The following is a 17,600-nucleotide window of genomic DNA, read 5'->3' on the forward strand; positions in this document are numbered from 1 at the left end:
ATGCCTGGTCTAGTAGTGTGTCAAACCAAAACTTAAAAAAACTCCAGCAGATTACCAGACATACAGGTAAAGTTATTGGGGCTAACACAGATGACTTGTTAAGTGTGTGTCAGGGTGCAATGTTAAAAAAACTGGCAATCATCTCAAATGATCACAGACACCCATTACATGTACAACTTACTTTCCATGAATTAAGGAGGATAGCCACTTTAAAATCCCATACAAAATGCTCCAGAAATTCCTTTCTTCCCAGTGCCTCACATTTTTTTAATAAGGAATATCAGAGATAATAATACAATTCCAGAAATGTAGATTTTTCATGTGTATCTTGTAACCATTTTAGTTACAAATGCACTAACAAACTGCTAAATGTAGCTAGCAAAGAGTCAGTTTTTCAAATGATGTACTGTATATATTTTAGAATTTCTGTGTCAGTTTTAAACCTGTCTTGTCTCTATTTGTTTGTTTTATTTCATTTGTCTGTAATTGGATACCTCAAAGAAGGCACATTTCATGTTTTCTTGTGTAAACATGACAACATAAAAACATTGAATCTTGATTTGAAAAGAATATGCAAGCTTTACACAGACATCAACCAAGTGCAGGTTTCAGGTGCCCAACCCAAACCCAATCTTAATGTATGCACCAAAAATACATTTTAACATTACATGACAAGAATGGCACATTATCACCTAAATGCAAGATGAGTATATATATATATATATATATATATATATATATATATTTCAAGAGAAATCAGTTATTGAAAATGCTAAAAATAATCATAGTTTACACTTTCAAGTTGTTGATCAGACTTAAAAGATTATTCTACCTTTTTTAATAAAAGAAAAGGCCATGCTAGTTTTACACTTTTGCCTGAAACCTAATCCTGGATCACTGTTTATTTTGTTCCAGGCTCATCTTATTTGAGCTTCATTACTTGTCTTACTTGAATTTGATTCTCCTCAGCCTTCATGTACTGTTGACGTGATGAGTCTGGGAGCTTGCGTCAATATCCTGAGACTTATTTTGAAGTCCCCACTCAAGTCACTTCGACCTTATTGTGAAAGTCTATGTCCTGATCTTCATGAAGCCTTTGACAAGAGAGTTTCATAACCATCAAAATAAGACAAAACTTCAGTTGAAATAACCATTCAGAATGTTGACGTCATTCACTGACAGTCTCACTTCACCTAAGCCTGTTTCGCCTGCCTGTCAGGTAATCAATAAATCTATCAATTTTTGCAACCACTGAAATTCATCATAGTAGAATAATGCCAAGGTAATTTAAAATTAGCAATAACATCAATCTGTAATCACTAATTTCTTATTTTAATTAAAATGCAATGTAATTTTACTAAGTGTTACATAGGATAAATCATTATAAACCTTAAAACATAAATAGTGTAACATTTAAAAAGAGGAATGGTGTCTACATAGTATCTTTTCTGCGAATAAAGCAAATATGCTTATCAGCTAGAAATAGAAACAAGCTTATTCCAATCCAAACAGGCAATTTATACACACCATTTTAATCTGTACTCAACCCCCCCCCCCCCCCAAAAAGTGACTAAAATTAAGTGTTAATATATAAATGTTCAAAAAGGAGGCGATTTAAATATTTTACAATGTTTAAGATGCACTATATAAAAATGCTAAACACAATGACAATCAATTTGCCTTTCTAGTGTTGAGGTCATGTTTTTTATACCGACACACTTGTTTAATTAATCTGGATTAGAATGAGTTTTAGTGCACAGTTTGAAAAAGCTTTAGTTTTTGGAATACTTATAAAGCACTTAAAGTCATCATCGACTCGACATTCAGGTCGCAACCTTTTTGAACTTCTCCCATCAACCAGGCATAATAGACTAAACTATGTCAAAACAAGTAGATAAAGGAATAGTTTCTTTCCACAGGCTGTCAGACTCATAAATGGTTTATTTTGCTGTCTTATTCACTCAAACCACCCCCCCCCCCACACACCCCCACCAAGTATCTTGCAATATTTTTAACATCAATCTATAAATCTAAAGCTTAATTCAGAATTTATTACAGTATTTCTTGCACTGTCTTAGTACTAGGGTGTTGTACCGTGTTAGCCATTATGAATGTAGAGAATCTTGCCTGAAGAAGGGGCTTGAGTTGCCTTGAGTATTGTAATCTTTTTAGTTAGCCAATAAAAGGTATCATTTTGCTTGGCTTTTCTTTGCACTGTCTTAAAAATTGTTTGCATATGTTTACATTTTTTGTCTTGTATTTATCTCAGGTGCATATTTATTGTGTGCATGTCTGTCATCTAATACTTGAAGAATAGTCACAAGAAAAACTAAGTCAAATTCCTTGTATGTGACCATACTTGGCCAATAAATGTGACTCTGAATTTGATTCTGAATGTAAAAATAAACTGCAGCTAAAGGCATCTAAAAAGCACGACTTCCATCTAGTGTGAGTAATGAAAAATTACAGTATACCTTAATGTATTCTTTTCTAATGCAGTAAATAAAGAGGGATATCTTCAGGTCTTCAGTAACTAGTGTGCACAAACAAAATTATTTAATCCTAGCATTTGATATGCTGAGTATAAGGAGTATAAAACTACTTTATTCATTTTAAATAGACTTTAGTTATACTATGTAAGAAAATACACCAAAAGATTCCAAATAAAGCATATGCATTATAACACATGTCCATAGTGTACATTAATTTAATAATACTAAGCTATCAAACATTACCATTACATGAACAGAATCTGACTTTGCTACCATTAATGCAGACTGGCACTTACAAAAAACTTTTTTGCCTTATCAGAGCCCCTTGAAGAAAACTAGGGGGCTGTGCCCTCTGCTCGTTTCGCTCACACACCTTCCAAGGGCGTGCTGCCCGCCAACCACTTCGCATCTCTGCTGCGTTGTAAAGGGGGGGCTGAACACACATTAAGCAGATGCAGTTGGATCAGCTGCTGTCTTGCTGCTGCCGAGCTGCGAGTTCTGCTTGTTGCGCTGCGTGTCGATCATTTAAAAGCCTGTGCAGCAGCTTTTGATGTCGCTAGGATGAAATTCTACTAAATAAACAATCTGCTTAATCTTGTCTTTGAAAAAGGTCTTCAGAGGCTCAAAGCGCCATGATTCTCAGGAGCTGGTCATAGCTGAACTGAACAGTGACTCTGGGTTATACTATATATACATGCCTGGGGGGAAAATGTGATTCATCATACCAGGCAACATTCTTCCATTGCTTTATGGTCCACATATGATGCTCACATGCCGATTGCAGTTGCTTTCAGTGCTGGACTGGGGTTATCATGGGCACTATCACCCGTCTGTGGCTATACAGCCCCGTATATAGCAAGCTGTGATTCACTGTGTGTTCTAACACTTTTCTCTCAAGATCAGCATTAAGTTTTTCAGCAGTTAATCCTACAGTAGTTCTTCTGTGGGATCAAACCAGATGGGCTAACCCTCACTCCCTATCACGCATCATGGGCACCCATGACTCTGCTGCCAGTTCACCGATTGACCTTCCTTGGTAGGGACTAGCCACTGCATACTAGGAATACCTCACAAGACCAGCCATTTTAGAGATACTCTGACCAGTCATCTACCCATCATAATTTGTCCCTTTTCAAAGCCACTCTTTTGACAATTGTTCCTACTTCAAACACATCACGTTCTAGAATATTCACTTGCTGCCTAATATATCCAACCTCTTAGAAGGTGCCATTGTAACAAGACAATCAATGTCAATCACTTGATCTGTCAGCAGTTTAATTGTGTTGGCTCAATGGTATAGTGAATGGCATTGCTGCTTAACAGATTCAGCATCCTGTATTTGAAATTTATGTACAGTTATTTGTCAGAGTGGAGTTTACACATTATTCCTGTGTTTGCATGGGTTTTTCATCTTCCACTGACATCCCAAAGATGAGCATGTTAAGTTGATTAATGTTTCCAAATTAGTGAGTGTGGGTGTTGTCCTTTCCACTTTGGATCACTGCCTTGCACATGATGCCACTGGTAGAGGATTCAGTACTCTACAACTCAGAGGTGGAACAGAAGCAAGTGCAAATACAATTAATTGCAAACTTTAAAACTGTAATGCTTTGTGACACTGCGGTGGGTTGGCACCCTACCCGGGATTAGTTCCTGCCTTGTGCCCTGTGTTGGCTGGGATTGGCTCCAGCAGACCCCCGTGACCCTGTGTTCGGATTCAGCGGGTTGGAAAATGGATGGATGAATGTTTTGTGACCGAGAAATTATGTTAAACAATCAACCCAGTTACACAGTCAAGGTCAATGAAGATGTTGTTTAACAATAATTTATGAAATAATGAAGGCTATCTGCTAAGTAAAATTAATTTTAAATAAATACAGGATGAGCATCACTAATCCAAAATTTCTGGGACCAGAAGTGTTTATATTTTGAACAGTTTCAGAAGAGACAGACAGGAAAGGCAGACACACACACATGTTGTCAACTGCAGCTACTTGGCTGTACACATTTGAGAAGTGCCTCTGTCTGCTACGATATCCGTGTGTCATTTTGACTATTGCATCACTATATGGTATAACAACAGCAAATAGAGTATAGATAAGCATTGTTGTCTATGGAAATACTGTATTCTGGCATGGCATGTTTGATTTTCTGTTAAACAGTACTGTTAACCATCTTAAGTTTTATGTTTAGACATGTAGTCAGAAGTTGGATTTTGTGCAGCCTCGTCTGTGCTTCTACTTGTATTGTTGGGCACAATTACTGATTCGGGTGTTTTGAGTACTGAAATCTGCATCTCCTATGGGTCTTTATTATCAACTCTTTTAACAAGTTAATATCACAGGGGGGCGGCATGGTGGCGCAGTGGGTAGCGCTGCTGCCTCGCAGTTGGGAGACCTGGGGACCTTGGTTCGCTTCCCGGGTCCTCCCTGCATGGAGTATGCATGTTCTCCCCATGTCTGCGTGGGTTTCCTCCGGGCGCTCCGGTTTCCTCCCACAGTCCAAAGACATGCAGGTTAGGTGGATTGGCGATTCTAAATTGGCCCTAGTGTGTGCTTGGTGTGTGGGTGTGTTTGTGTGTGTCCTGCGGTGGGTTGGCACCCTGCCCAGGATTGGTTCCTGCCTTGTGCCCTGTGTTGGCTGGGATTGGCTCCAGCAGACCCCCGTGACCCTGTGTTCGGATTTAGCAGGTTGGAAAATGGATGGATGGATGGATGGATATCACAGGGTGTGACACATCATTTATTTCAAATGCATATTTTACAATTCACATTTTCACAAATATAGCTGCAATTCATCCAACCTTACATCAACTCCCACACTATTGCCTTAACTAAACAGTGGTAGTTTCAGATTTTGGAATTTCAGATTAATGATGCACCACATTTGCATTTATACTAGAAACCATGTATGCGTACTACAAACAAATCTATAAATAATAATCTTAGGGAATACACTCATTTTAACAACTTGAACTGAAAAACAATTGACAGATAGAATCATTAAGCAGTTTCCCCCCACATATTACCAGCAGACTACAAACAGGAATTCCACCTAACCTGCTTTTCTAGTTTAGGGATATTGTGGGTGAAAAGTGGAAACAATGCTTAGATGGTGAACCAGTCCATCCCACAGAACACTCACTCATATTTACCTAAATGAAATGAAATGAAAAATGTACACTTTGGCCTGAAACTTTAATTATTAATGCAAAGACATTACTGGCTTATGTATTTAAAGAAGTATATAAAAGTACCATATAATCAATCCCTAAGGCTTTTACTGCCAGTGCTTTTCTATTTCTGATCTTTAATTTATATTAGCATATGTATTTATGGAAATGATAATAACCTGACTTTATACATCATTTTTATCTTAAAAGTCAAGCCAGATTTTAGACTAATTTAGCTATATAAAATTAGTCAGAGGAAACTATGAAGAAAGAAATATTCCACTGAGGATAATCTTTGACCTTTACATCATTCTCATAAATTGTTTTGCTTGTAGCGGAAAAAAATTATTTTTAAAATGATACGAAAGAAACTGGATGAAGAGTGGCACTCTTAAAGACATACATTATGAGAACCTCTAATGTTTATAGCAAATTAACAAAGGTAAGAAGCACACTCAAAGTGTCAGATACTTTGTTTTAGTTATTAGAGCCACACGCATCTATACAAACACAAGGAGACAGATATGATGACTTTCTATCCATCCATTTCCTGAAGCCTATTAATTTATTTTAAAGGTCAAAAAAACAGCATTCAGTTCAAGGCAGGAACCAACCCTGCACAGGGTGCTTGGGTATCACTCTGCACATTTACATATATTATATACCCACAATCCCAAGTGCTGGGGCAAGTTGTAGTCACCAGTCTACCTGCTGTGTCTTTTAGGTGTGAACTGGAATATCTGGAGAAAAATCACTTGCAAATATGGAGAGAATATGTGCATTCCACACATATAGTGATAAGTCTGGAGTTCACACTCCATCTCTTTGAGCTGTGAGGCAGCAACATCACTGCACTATTATAATATGACAATTATAATTGTTTTACTTCTCATCGGTGATTGCAATATATGCAGTTAAATAAGTAAATATTATGTAACCATCCTTATGATTACAATATCAAAGAGTATCAAAACTCATATGCCAGTCATTAACTACTCCTAGTTCTTTAGAAGTCAAAAGGCAGACATCGAAGAACATTGCAGAGAACTTTCTGTTCCAATCCCAGCCAACACAGGGTGCAAGGCAGGAACAAATCCCAGGCAGGGCGCCAGCCCACCACAGGGCACACACACCCACACACTAGGGACAATTTAGGATCACCAATGCACCTAACCTGCATATCTTTGGACTGTGGGAGGAAACCGGAGCTCCCGGAGGAAACCCACACAGACACGGGGGGAAACATGCAAACTCCACGCTGGGAGGATTCAGGAAGCGAACCCAGGACTCCTTACTGCGAGGCTACCGCTGCGCTACCACTGTGCCACCGTGCTGCCGTATGACCCAAGTATTCTTGTTATTATGTACTTCTACTTCATTAAAGTAAATCATTATGTTTCTTATGAATACCCTGACGCAGGTTGTAAACGACATTCTGATATCCTGTGATGAAGGAAACTCCACTGTAATTATGTTGTTAGACTTAAGCGCAGCATTTGACACCATTGACTATTCTATTTTACTGCACAGGCTAGAAAATGATGTTGGGCTTACAGGCACTGTGCTCGCTTGGTTTAGTTCTTATTTATCAAATCGATTCCAATATGTACTGAAATGTGCTGACAGTACTCCATCATTATACACAGAAGTGAGATATGGTGTCCCGCAGGGCTCAGTACTGGGACCTTTACTGTTTTCACTTTACATGCTTCCACTGGGATCTATCATTAGGAAACATAATGTTAATTTTCACTCATATGTAGACACCCAGTTATACCTTTCATTTAGATCAAATGAAGTTTCTCCAATGTTGTCTTTAATTAGTTGTGTTAGTGAATTAAAGGAGTGGATGGATGAGAACTACTTGTTTTTAAACACAGATAAAACAGAGATGTTAATTGTTGGAGGGAATGACGCAGATCACAAAAATATTCTGTCATCATTTAACTCAGTTGGAATCCCCATTAATTTTACTGAATCAGCCCGCAATCTAGGAGTTATCTTTGACTCTAGCATGTCATTTAAAGCGCATATTACAAAGTTGTCCAAATCATGTTTCTTCCATCTTAAAAATGTTGGGAAATTAAGGCGCTTTCTAAATAAACAGGATTCTGAGAAATTAATTCATGCATTTATTTCTAGTAGGATTGACTACTGCAATGCGGTGTTCACTGGATGTTCAAACTGTTCTTTATACAGCCTCCAGTTAATCCAAAATGCGGCTGCAAGAATTATTACAAGAACAAGAAAATACGAACACATAACTCCAGTTCTTAAATCCTTACACTGGCTCCCAGTTAAGTTTAGGGCAGATTTCAAAATCCTCCTTTTAACATATAAAGCATTAAATGGCCAAGATCCGGCTTACTTGTCTGAACTTATCATGACTTACAAACCTGAGGGCACATTAAGATCTCAAGATGCCGGTCTGCTTATGATTAATAAAATAACGGTGGGAGGTCGAGCTTTTAGTTACAGGGCCCCTAAACTGTGGAATGGTCTGCCTGCTACTATAAGAGATGCCCCTTCGGTCTCAGCTTTTAAATCCTGGCTGAAGACTCACTACTTCAGTTTAGCATATCCTGACTAGAGCTGCTGATTAACTGTACAGACTGCCTCTCTGTTGTTAGTCATTAGTCACGCTCATTCAGGAAGTGGTCCCCGGAGGCAGAGAAGGCTCTGAGAGAATGCTTTAGAACTACAGACTGGGATATCCTGCAGGGATCACATAGTGAGAACATTGAGGTGGTTGTTGACTGCACTACTGACTACATCAACTTCTGTATGGACATTGTAGTTCCAGTAAGAACTGTACGCTGCTATGCTAACAACAAGCCATGGATTACAATTGACATCATGGGCCTTTTGAACCAGAAGAAAAGGACTTTTAAAGGCGGTGATCACCATGAGCTCAAGTGCGTGCAGGAGGAACTCCGAGTCCAGCTCAGTGCGGCGAAGGAGCAGTACAGGAGAAAGCTGGAGCAGAAGTTGCAGAATAACAGCATGAAGGAAGTGTGGGATGGGATGAAGATCACCACTGGCTGCAGCTCGAAGCGGGGTGCCACCATCGAGAGAGACGTGAAGAGAGCAAACCAAATGAACAACTTCTTTAACAGGTTTGACCACCCTAACCCACTCTCACCTCGGAGTACTGCACCCTCCACACATCCTACTGCTGATACCAGCATAGGAGAGACATCCCCACCCATAATTACAACAGCGCAGGTGAGCAGAGAGCTGAGCAAGCAAAGCAGTGGGTCCAGATGGAATATCGCCACGACTGCTGAAGGACTGTGCATCGGAGCTGGGGGGTCCTCTACAGTGCATCTTCAACCTGAGCCTGGAACAGGGGAGAGTCCCGAGGCTTTGGAAAACATCTTGCATCACCCCAGTCCCAAAGGTATCACGTCCTAGTGAGCTGAATGACTTCTGGCCTGTTGCTCTGACATCACATGTGATGAAGACCATAGAGAGGCTGCTGCTTCACCACCTGAGGCCACAGGTTCAACACACCCTCAACCCTCTGCAGTTTGCATATCAGGAGAAGGTGGGAGCGGAGGATGCCATCATCTATATGCTACACCGATCTCCCACTTGGACAGAGGCAGTGGTGCTGTAAGAATTATGTTTCTAGACTTCTCTAGCGCCTTCAACACAATCCAACCTTTGCTCCTTAGGGACAAGCTGACAGAGATGGGAGTAGATTCATACCTAGTGGCATGGATCGTGGACTATCCTAGAGACAGACCTCAGTATGTGCGTCTTGGGAACTGCACGTCTGACATTGTGGTCAGCAACACAGGTGTGCCACAGGGGACTGTACTTTCTCCGGTCCTGTTCAGCCTATATACATCAGACTTCCAATACAACTCGGAGTCCTGCCACGTGCAAAAGTTCGCTGACGACACTGCTATCGTGGGCTGCATCAGGAGTGGGCAGGAGGAGAAGTATAGGGACCTAATCAATGACTTTGTTAAATGGTGCGACTCAAACCACCTACACCTGAACACCAGCAAAACCAAGGAGCTGGTGGTGGATTTTAGGAGGCCCAGACCCCTCATGGACCCCGTGATCATCAGAGGTGACTGTGTGCAGATGGTGCAGACCTGTAAATACCTGGGAGTGCAGCTGGATGATAAATTAGACTGGACTGCCAATACTGATGCTCTGTGTAAGAAAGGACAGAGCCGGTTATACTTCCTTAGAAGGCTGGCGTCCTTCAACATCTGCAATAAGATGCTGCAGATGTTCTATCAGACGGTTGTGGCGAGCGCCCTCTTCTACGCGGTGGTGTGCTGGGGAGGCAGCATTAAGAAGAAAGACACCTCACACCTGGACAAACTGGTGAGGAAGGCAGGCTCTATTGTTGGCATGGAGCTGGACAGTTTGACATCTGTGGCAGAGCGACGGGCGCTAAGCAGGCTCCTATCAATTATGGAGAATCCACTGCATCCACTAAACAGTATCATCTCCAGACAGAAAAGCAGCTTCAGCGACAGACTGCTGTCATTGTGCTGCTCCACTGACAGACTGAGAAGATCGTTCCTCCCCCAAACTATGCGACTCTTCAATTCCACCTGGGGTCTATTAGCACTAAAACATAAGTAACATGATAATTATAATTTGATACAAACCCTCACCTATTCTGTTTCTCTTCTCGGCACTCAAATGTGGCACTTGGTGCCACGGCCCACCTGCCAAGTTGTTTTTCCTGCCTAAGGTAAAGTCATCCCAGATGGAGGATCGCAGGAATCAATTCACCTGCGAGGGGTCCTTTCATCGGATTAGCGCTATTTCAGCTGTAGAATGGCCAAATGGGGGAGGCATCTTGATGAATGAGGTCTCCAGGACTCTAAACAAATCCAAATCATATTATGTGATATCATCTACTGTTAAATTCTACTCCATACTTCTAAAATTTTAATTTTCATACTGTATTGAGGATTTATTCTGTTCTGTGTATTGTACTGTAAACCCACTGCACGCCCAACCTACCTGGAAAGGGGTCTCTCTTTGAACTGCCTTTCCCAAGGTTTCTTCCATTTTTTCCCTACAAGGGTTTTTTTGGGAGTTTTTTCTTGTCTTCTTAGAGAGTCAAGGCTGGGGGGGGTTGTCAAGAGGAAGGGCCTGTTAAAGCCCATTGCGGCACTTCTTGTGTGATTTTGGGCTATACAAAAAATAAATTGTATTGTATTGTATTGTAATTAGGGCCGCTTATGCTAATTCACACTTTTTTTTTATTTAAACATTTGTTCAATGACTATTTTTTTGATTCGCCCAATACATTAACATTTTAGCACCTGAGCCCTTTTTAAGAGACAACTACTGTTTTGTTTTGGGTGCTAAAATCCTAATTCTTTGCTTAAATATTACTGCTTACCTTTCAGAACTCAATATTGACAGCTATATCAGTCATCGTATTCACACAAGATTACTTGTGAGTAAAGCTATTTTTCAGGGTGGTTGAATCTGGTTCATTTCTTGAACTTATTTCAGCAGCTGCTCTTCTAGCTTCCATTCCAACTCCTCTACCACCTACCCATGGTTTCTGTGCGAAAGTGTTGGTACGTTCCTCCCTTAGTAATACAACCCGATTAAACAATTCCCAGTCATTCAAATATGCCAACCCAGAATACAAATATTGACCTAATCTAGATGTTTGGCTTTGCACGATTGAGACAACGCCTTTCTGTGTCAATTGTAGCAACAAAGCATTTACATTTTCTGAGTCAATGATAACTGGTCATTCATTTGCTTGTTCTTATGTGCCTTACCTACTTTTACTAACATTCATGATTGTCATCAAATCCTCAGTGATTTGTAGAAGTAAATCCATTTGTGAAAAAGTTAAGGATGCATTTGCCTATCCTTGTTACACATGGTCAAACACAGTTTAACTTATTTGTAATGTTTTTGAGCTCCGTTAGTTAGCAGATATTTAGGTCACAATGTACCATAAATATTGTCAGGAGTTTTGCCAGTTGTTCTTTTTTTAAATGTAATAATAATAATAATACATTTTATTTATATAGCGCCTTTCCCATGCTCAAGGCACTTACAGAATATAATAAAGAATGGCAGAAAATACAGTATATAGCATTGTACAAACCAGATAAATAAAAAAGAAGATTAAGACAGTAAATTCTGAAAAAAACAGACAACATAATTGATGGTCTAGCACACACATACAGGTTACATTGGCATCTTGACAGAGAAGTAAACTGAGAGAAAAGTAATAAAGTCAAGTAGAGCTAAAAGCCTTCCTGAACAGATGAGTTTTGAGTTGTTTTTTAAAAGAATTCATGGAGTCAGCTGACCTGATTAATTTTGGTAGGTCATTCCAGAGTCTGGGCGCTATACAGCTGAAGGCCCTGTCACCCATAGAGTGTAGATTAGTGAGGGGCACAACAAGATTACCAGAATCAGAGGACCTTAGTGGGTGCGCAGGCATATAGTGATGGAGGAGGTCACTGATGTAGTTTGGTGCGAGGTTATTTAAAGCTTTGTAGGTTATTAGTAGGATTTTATATTCGATTCTGTAGGACACAGGGAGCCAGTGAAGACGGAGCAGGATGGGTGTGATGTGCTCGCTGCTGCTGGTTCGAGTAAGGACTCTTGCAGCTGAGTTTTGAATAAGCTGGAGCTGTGATAGAAGATTAGAAGGGGCACCTGCCAGTAGGGAATTACAATAATCGATGCGGGATGTGATAAAAGCATGGACAAGTTTCTCAGCATTAGAGAAGGAGAGGAAGGAGCGAACACGGGATATGTTACGGAGGTGAAAGTAAGAAAGTTTCTTAATGTGATTTATGTGGGCGGAATAAGTGAGGGAGGAATCAAAAATGACACCAAGATTTTTTACAGTAGAGGCAGGTCTGATGAGATCATTGCCAAGATGGACTGGGAAGATGCTCATTTTATTAAGTTGCATTTTAGTCCCAATTTGCAGGAGTTCAGTTTTATTGCAATTTAATTTTAAAGAGTTCTGCTCCATCCAGGTTTTAATTTCACTAAGGCAAGCTGTGAGCTGAGAAAGCTCTGATGAAGTTCCACTTTTAACATTGAAGTAGAGCTGGGTATCATCTGCATAAAAATGATAACCTAATCCATAACTACGGATAATATGGCCAAGGGGAAGCATGTATATGGTTAACTGTAACTTTTTGTACAAGTGAACAAACTTTCTTCCTTTTATGGCTGTTATTTGTGACTAACTGTATTCTTACTGTAATAGAATGCCATGCAGCTTTAAATACGGTTGTACAGTAAATGTTTCAAATCCCTGACGCAGTTCAAATCCCATTACCGCAACTGTCTGAAAATAGAATGGCTTTTGCTCTGGAGGCTTTTCTTTTCTTCTTTTGTTATCTACAGTCAGAAGGTGTATACCAAGGGTTATCGGATGGGAGACTGTCTTTTTAAATACGACCTTGTATAAAGAGTGTACAATAAATGTGAGACCATATGCATATTTTATATTAGAGAGGACTGACACTTAGAAGAATTCCTCAGACAGATGAAGAGATTATAATATGAGGCTAAACTCTCATCATCCTACAAAACAGAAAGTAATATTCTATGTGTCACATTTCATCAAGCTTCACTATAGCTTACCCAGAAGGATGTCATCTAGAATTCTATAAACTGAGGCAATGGCCCTTGCTGAAGGCTGTCTACATATATACTGCGCAAGAGTGCGAGTTCTGCACATGGTGTTGACGTGCCATTTGATTTTGTATAATGGTTAATAATATAAAAACTATTTTTCACTATCTGTCAAAAATCATGATAAAAGACAAGTTTAAAAATTAAAATGATTTAAAGTAATCAATGATATGACTGGAAAAAAAGACATTCCAAGTGAAACAAGGGTTATGCGTAGAAGTGCAAGGACAGGCTCAGTGTAAACAAACTTTGCACTAATATCCATTCAGAGAGATCCATTACACAACAATTAAAAAAATAAAACTGTGTTTATTGCAGAGAGCTTCTATAAAAAGCCACATTCCCCCCTGGGGACAAATAAAGGTCGGTCTGTCTGTCTGTCTGTCTGTCTGTCTGTCTGTCTGTCTGTCTGTCTGTCTGTCTGTCTATCTATCTATCTATCTATCTATCTATCTATCTATCTATCTATCTATCTATCTATCTATCTATACATACAAGGATTAATCCTGTGACCTTATGAATTTATACCAGCCAATAGGTCAGTGCTTAGTATAATAAAAAGCCACTGAGTGTCCTCTCAGTTAGGTGGCCTGATGCAGTTTATCCCAGCAGTCCAGTCACTGGTGCACCATGGTACTTCTACGATCTCTGGTATTAGACAATACCTACAAACTCATTCAAATGTTTGCTTCCAGCACTCCCCATTTACCATCCATATGTTGCTTAGAACTTTCCTCCTTTTCTGACAGGGTGACACAGTTTCTAAGAGATTTAAGCACTGCATTTTTCCATCTTTTAAAATCATATTACATTCTGTCCAAATGGACATAGTAGCAGATTCTTTATTTAGCAGATTTAGCACAACATTTTGACTATTGGGCTTGTCCTGTGCACTGAAAATGTTTGTTCTAAAATAAACAGAAGCAAAACTAATCCTTCTACAAGGCAACACGTATGGTAGAAAATGCTTTAATTCTTAAACTATTCCAGATTGTCAGATTGATCAAATGTTGACCTCTGATCACAGATGTTATTCTTGCACATTACCCAAATACTCACACAGGCATAATATTTTGCTTCGAATGGACATGTATGATTAATTTGATTAATTTTGTATTCTCTTGTTAGCTGAGAAGCAAGCTTACTCCACCAGAAATTCAGCACTTTGCTCTCCTTTTGCGTGAATACAGAATGGGAGCACCCATTGAGGATTACTGTTCAGAACTCCTCCGACTCTATGGTGAGAAGAGGAAATTCCTTCTGTTGGGTAAGATATTACAATAAATGTATCATCAAAATGTTACAAGTTGAATTATATAATGTATATTTAAAATAAGAGATGTAAGAATGCTCACAGGACAGCAAGAAGCAATGCATGTCAAATTGATCAATAAAAATATTAATGCAAAATGCTAGACAAAGATGCACTGCACTCCGTGTGAGTTACATGTTTTAACCTCTGACACTATGTCTAAACAATCAATGCATTGACCACCTGAGTAGCTGCCTATCCTTTCAATGTTTATGATCCCATATCATTGTTATCTTGAGCAGTCCATAGTCCATAAAAGTCTAAACAAATGACCTTTAGCTGAGCATGTTGCAAATCAATGGGTCACAGTAAAGTGCTGAGACAAATACCACTAATTAATTAAATGATATAGTTCAACACAAGAAACAAGCAAAAGCTGTTATTTTTTTCGGATTTTGTGCATCTTAAACTAATGATGTGCAACTGGTCCTCATGTTGCGACTATTTCTAACATTCAGTGCTTAGAGAGTTAATATACTTGTAAAAATGGAGAATATGCCTGAAGAATAAAATACAATACAAAAGAAATAAATCTGGCTTGCTTCTATTTACAAGTTTATACATTTTCAAAATATATTTTAAAGCTAGCTTCATTCCAATGACCATTCAGGGATGGAACTAACATAAACATAACTACATCACTTTCAAACTGATAATTAATAAAAGTAACAACCCATGAATCATTTCATTTTCTCACCTAATTAATCCAGACCAGGGTCACAGCAGAGGGCTGAAGCACATCCAGCTAGCAAAGGGTGCAAAGCAGGAATAAACCCTGGACAGGACACCAATCCATCTACAGGAGAACACACACACACACACACACACACACCAAACAGCCAATTTAGTGCTGCCAATTCACCTAATCTGTATGTTTCTGGACAGTGGGAGGAAACCAGAGCACCCAGAGGAAGCCCATGCAGACATGGGGAGAACATGCAAACTCCATGAAGGGAGGACATGAATCTTGGTCTCTTTACTGTGAGATAGCAGCGCTACCACTGCATCACCATAGACAATTCAATTCAAGAGTCAGAGAAGAATTAAAATAAAGATAGATTTTAGGAGTTTTTTAAGGTACTGGGACATTCTTTTCACTTTTTTTTTTTTTGGCGGGGGTTGAGATTTTTTGGGTCTGGTTCTCTGTCTTTCTTCATTTAGATTTAAGTATTCACAGTACTAGGCATTGATAACATCATGATTGTATACCCCATGCACAGTCACAATACACAACAGACGTGCATACCGTTGGTCATGTCTTAGCCACATGCTTAAAAGTTAGAGGTGCAAGTATCGCTGGGCAATCTGGCAAAAATAAAACCTGGATTATTTAAAATTTGTAGATTTCTTTAAATATATTAAAATATAAATTGTTTTCTTGAAAAAAACCCACAAAATTAGTGAGTTGCCCTCATTTTCCATCCATCCATCCATTTTCCAACCCGTTGAATCCGAACACAGGGTCGCGGGGGTCTGCTGAAGCCAATCCCAGCCAGCACAGGTTACAAGGCAGGAAACAATCCTGGGCAGGGTGCCAACCCACCGCAGGACACACACAAACACACCAAGCACGCACTAGGGCCAATTTAGAATCGCCAATCCACCTAACCAGCATGTCTTTGGACTGTGGGAGGAAACCGGAGCGCCTGGAGGAAACCCACGCAGACACGGGGAGAACATGCAAACTCCACGCAGGGAGGACCCAGGAAGCGAACCCAGGTCCCCAGATCTCCCAACTGCTACCCACTGCGCCACCGTGCCGCCCTGCCCTCATTTTGCAAACTGAAAATACAACTGTGTCCTTGCTAGAAATACAAAAATGTATATATTTAATTGTCAATGAGAACATGTGCAAAATAAGAAAATTTAGCTCTCTTTTTGTGCAGTTTATTTTTACATTTGCAGCCACAACTCCGCTTCCTTGTGGCCTCCACATTCCTTTCACAAACCTTATAGGGACTGTTCCTTAAACTCTGCAGTTTTCTTTACAACTTTCTTTGTTTGCAGCTCTCACTTCTCTTCATTATACCTAAGACATGTCTTCTGCTATACCACCAGTGACTTTTTTTGCTTCTTTTCCATTTCTTCAAACACATAGCTTAGCTTGTAGAGTATATACCAGCTAGCTTCTTCCCTCTGTTATAACTGCAGACTCCAAGAGTTAGACGCCTATACAGGGCTCCATTACTTGAAGTAATACTCTGATAGCCCTCTGACCACCAACTAAAGACAGCCTGCTTGCTGTTCTCCCCTCTAGTCATAGCTGCAGGCTAAGAAGACATGATGGACAGATCTGGAGTATTCTTCCCTCATCCCCAGACAAAGCATGCTCTACTCTTACCATAATTCCGATGTAGAAGGGCATATAAAACAGGGAGAATGCCTTGTGCGGTCCATGCTGAAGCAGGGCGAAGAACTCTCGGGACCAGTTGGTTGGGGACACACCTTATCTTTGTCCTGTTCTGACTCACACTGCTTAAATTCTGCTGTTTCTGTTTTAAGTGCTGAAATAAATCAGATGGGCTATCACTTTTAACTTCTGTGTTTTGTTTACAAACTTTGCATTTTACTTTAGTTTGTATAACATCAAGTCTTTCTTATCTAAACCAATTCCACACAACCGACTTAACTTTACAGTCTTTCTTTGGAACAAAGTCATTCATAAAAGAAGCACTACTCATCATATTCTACACATTAATATTGTAATGCTCTTTCCCTGTCGCAAGAATCAAAACCGCTCTGACGTATGGTATGCATGCCATATGCATGTGCTGAGCAACACCACATATGCAAAATATGGGCTGTCTCATATACATAACATATGGGGAAAATCTAGACAAATCCATATGGGCAAACTACAGGCTGGCTCATAGACATATAATATGGGGAATATCTGTCCAAACCCACATGGGCTAGTCCATATTCTGCCCATGTGGGTTCATAAAGGGAACATCTGGGC

At 39.7% G+C, this 17,600-nt stretch overlaps 2 protein-coding genes across 3 annotated transcripts in view; one reads left to right on the forward strand and one right to left on the reverse strand.

The window, feature by feature from the left end:
• The window catches only part of LOC114658415 (cadherin-4-like), a 2,147,065-nt gene that overhangs the window by 282,501 nt on the left and 1,846,964 nt on the right, over positions 1 to 17,600 (reverse strand). The window lies entirely within an intron of this gene.
• ccm2l (CCM2 like scaffold protein) overlaps positions 1 to 17,600 on the forward strand; it is a 71,691-nt gene that overhangs the window by 45,233 nt on the left and 8,858 nt on the right. For both annotated transcript variants that reach the window (XM_028811666.2, XM_028811665.2), the window contains one exon: positions 14,458 to 14,596. In XM_028811666.2, the coding sequence (XP_028667499.1) occupies positions 14,458 to 14,596 (139 nt within the window). The remainder of the gene's footprint in view (positions 1 to 14,457; positions 14,597 to 17,600) is intronic.

This window comes from Erpetoichthys calabaricus, chromosome 10 (genome assembly GCF_900747795.2).
Source record: "Erpetoichthys calabaricus chromosome 10, fErpCal1.3, whole genome shotgun sequence".
Lineage (NCBI taxonomy): Eukaryota > Metazoa > Chordata > Cladistia > Polypteriformes > Polypteridae > Erpetoichthys > Erpetoichthys calabaricus.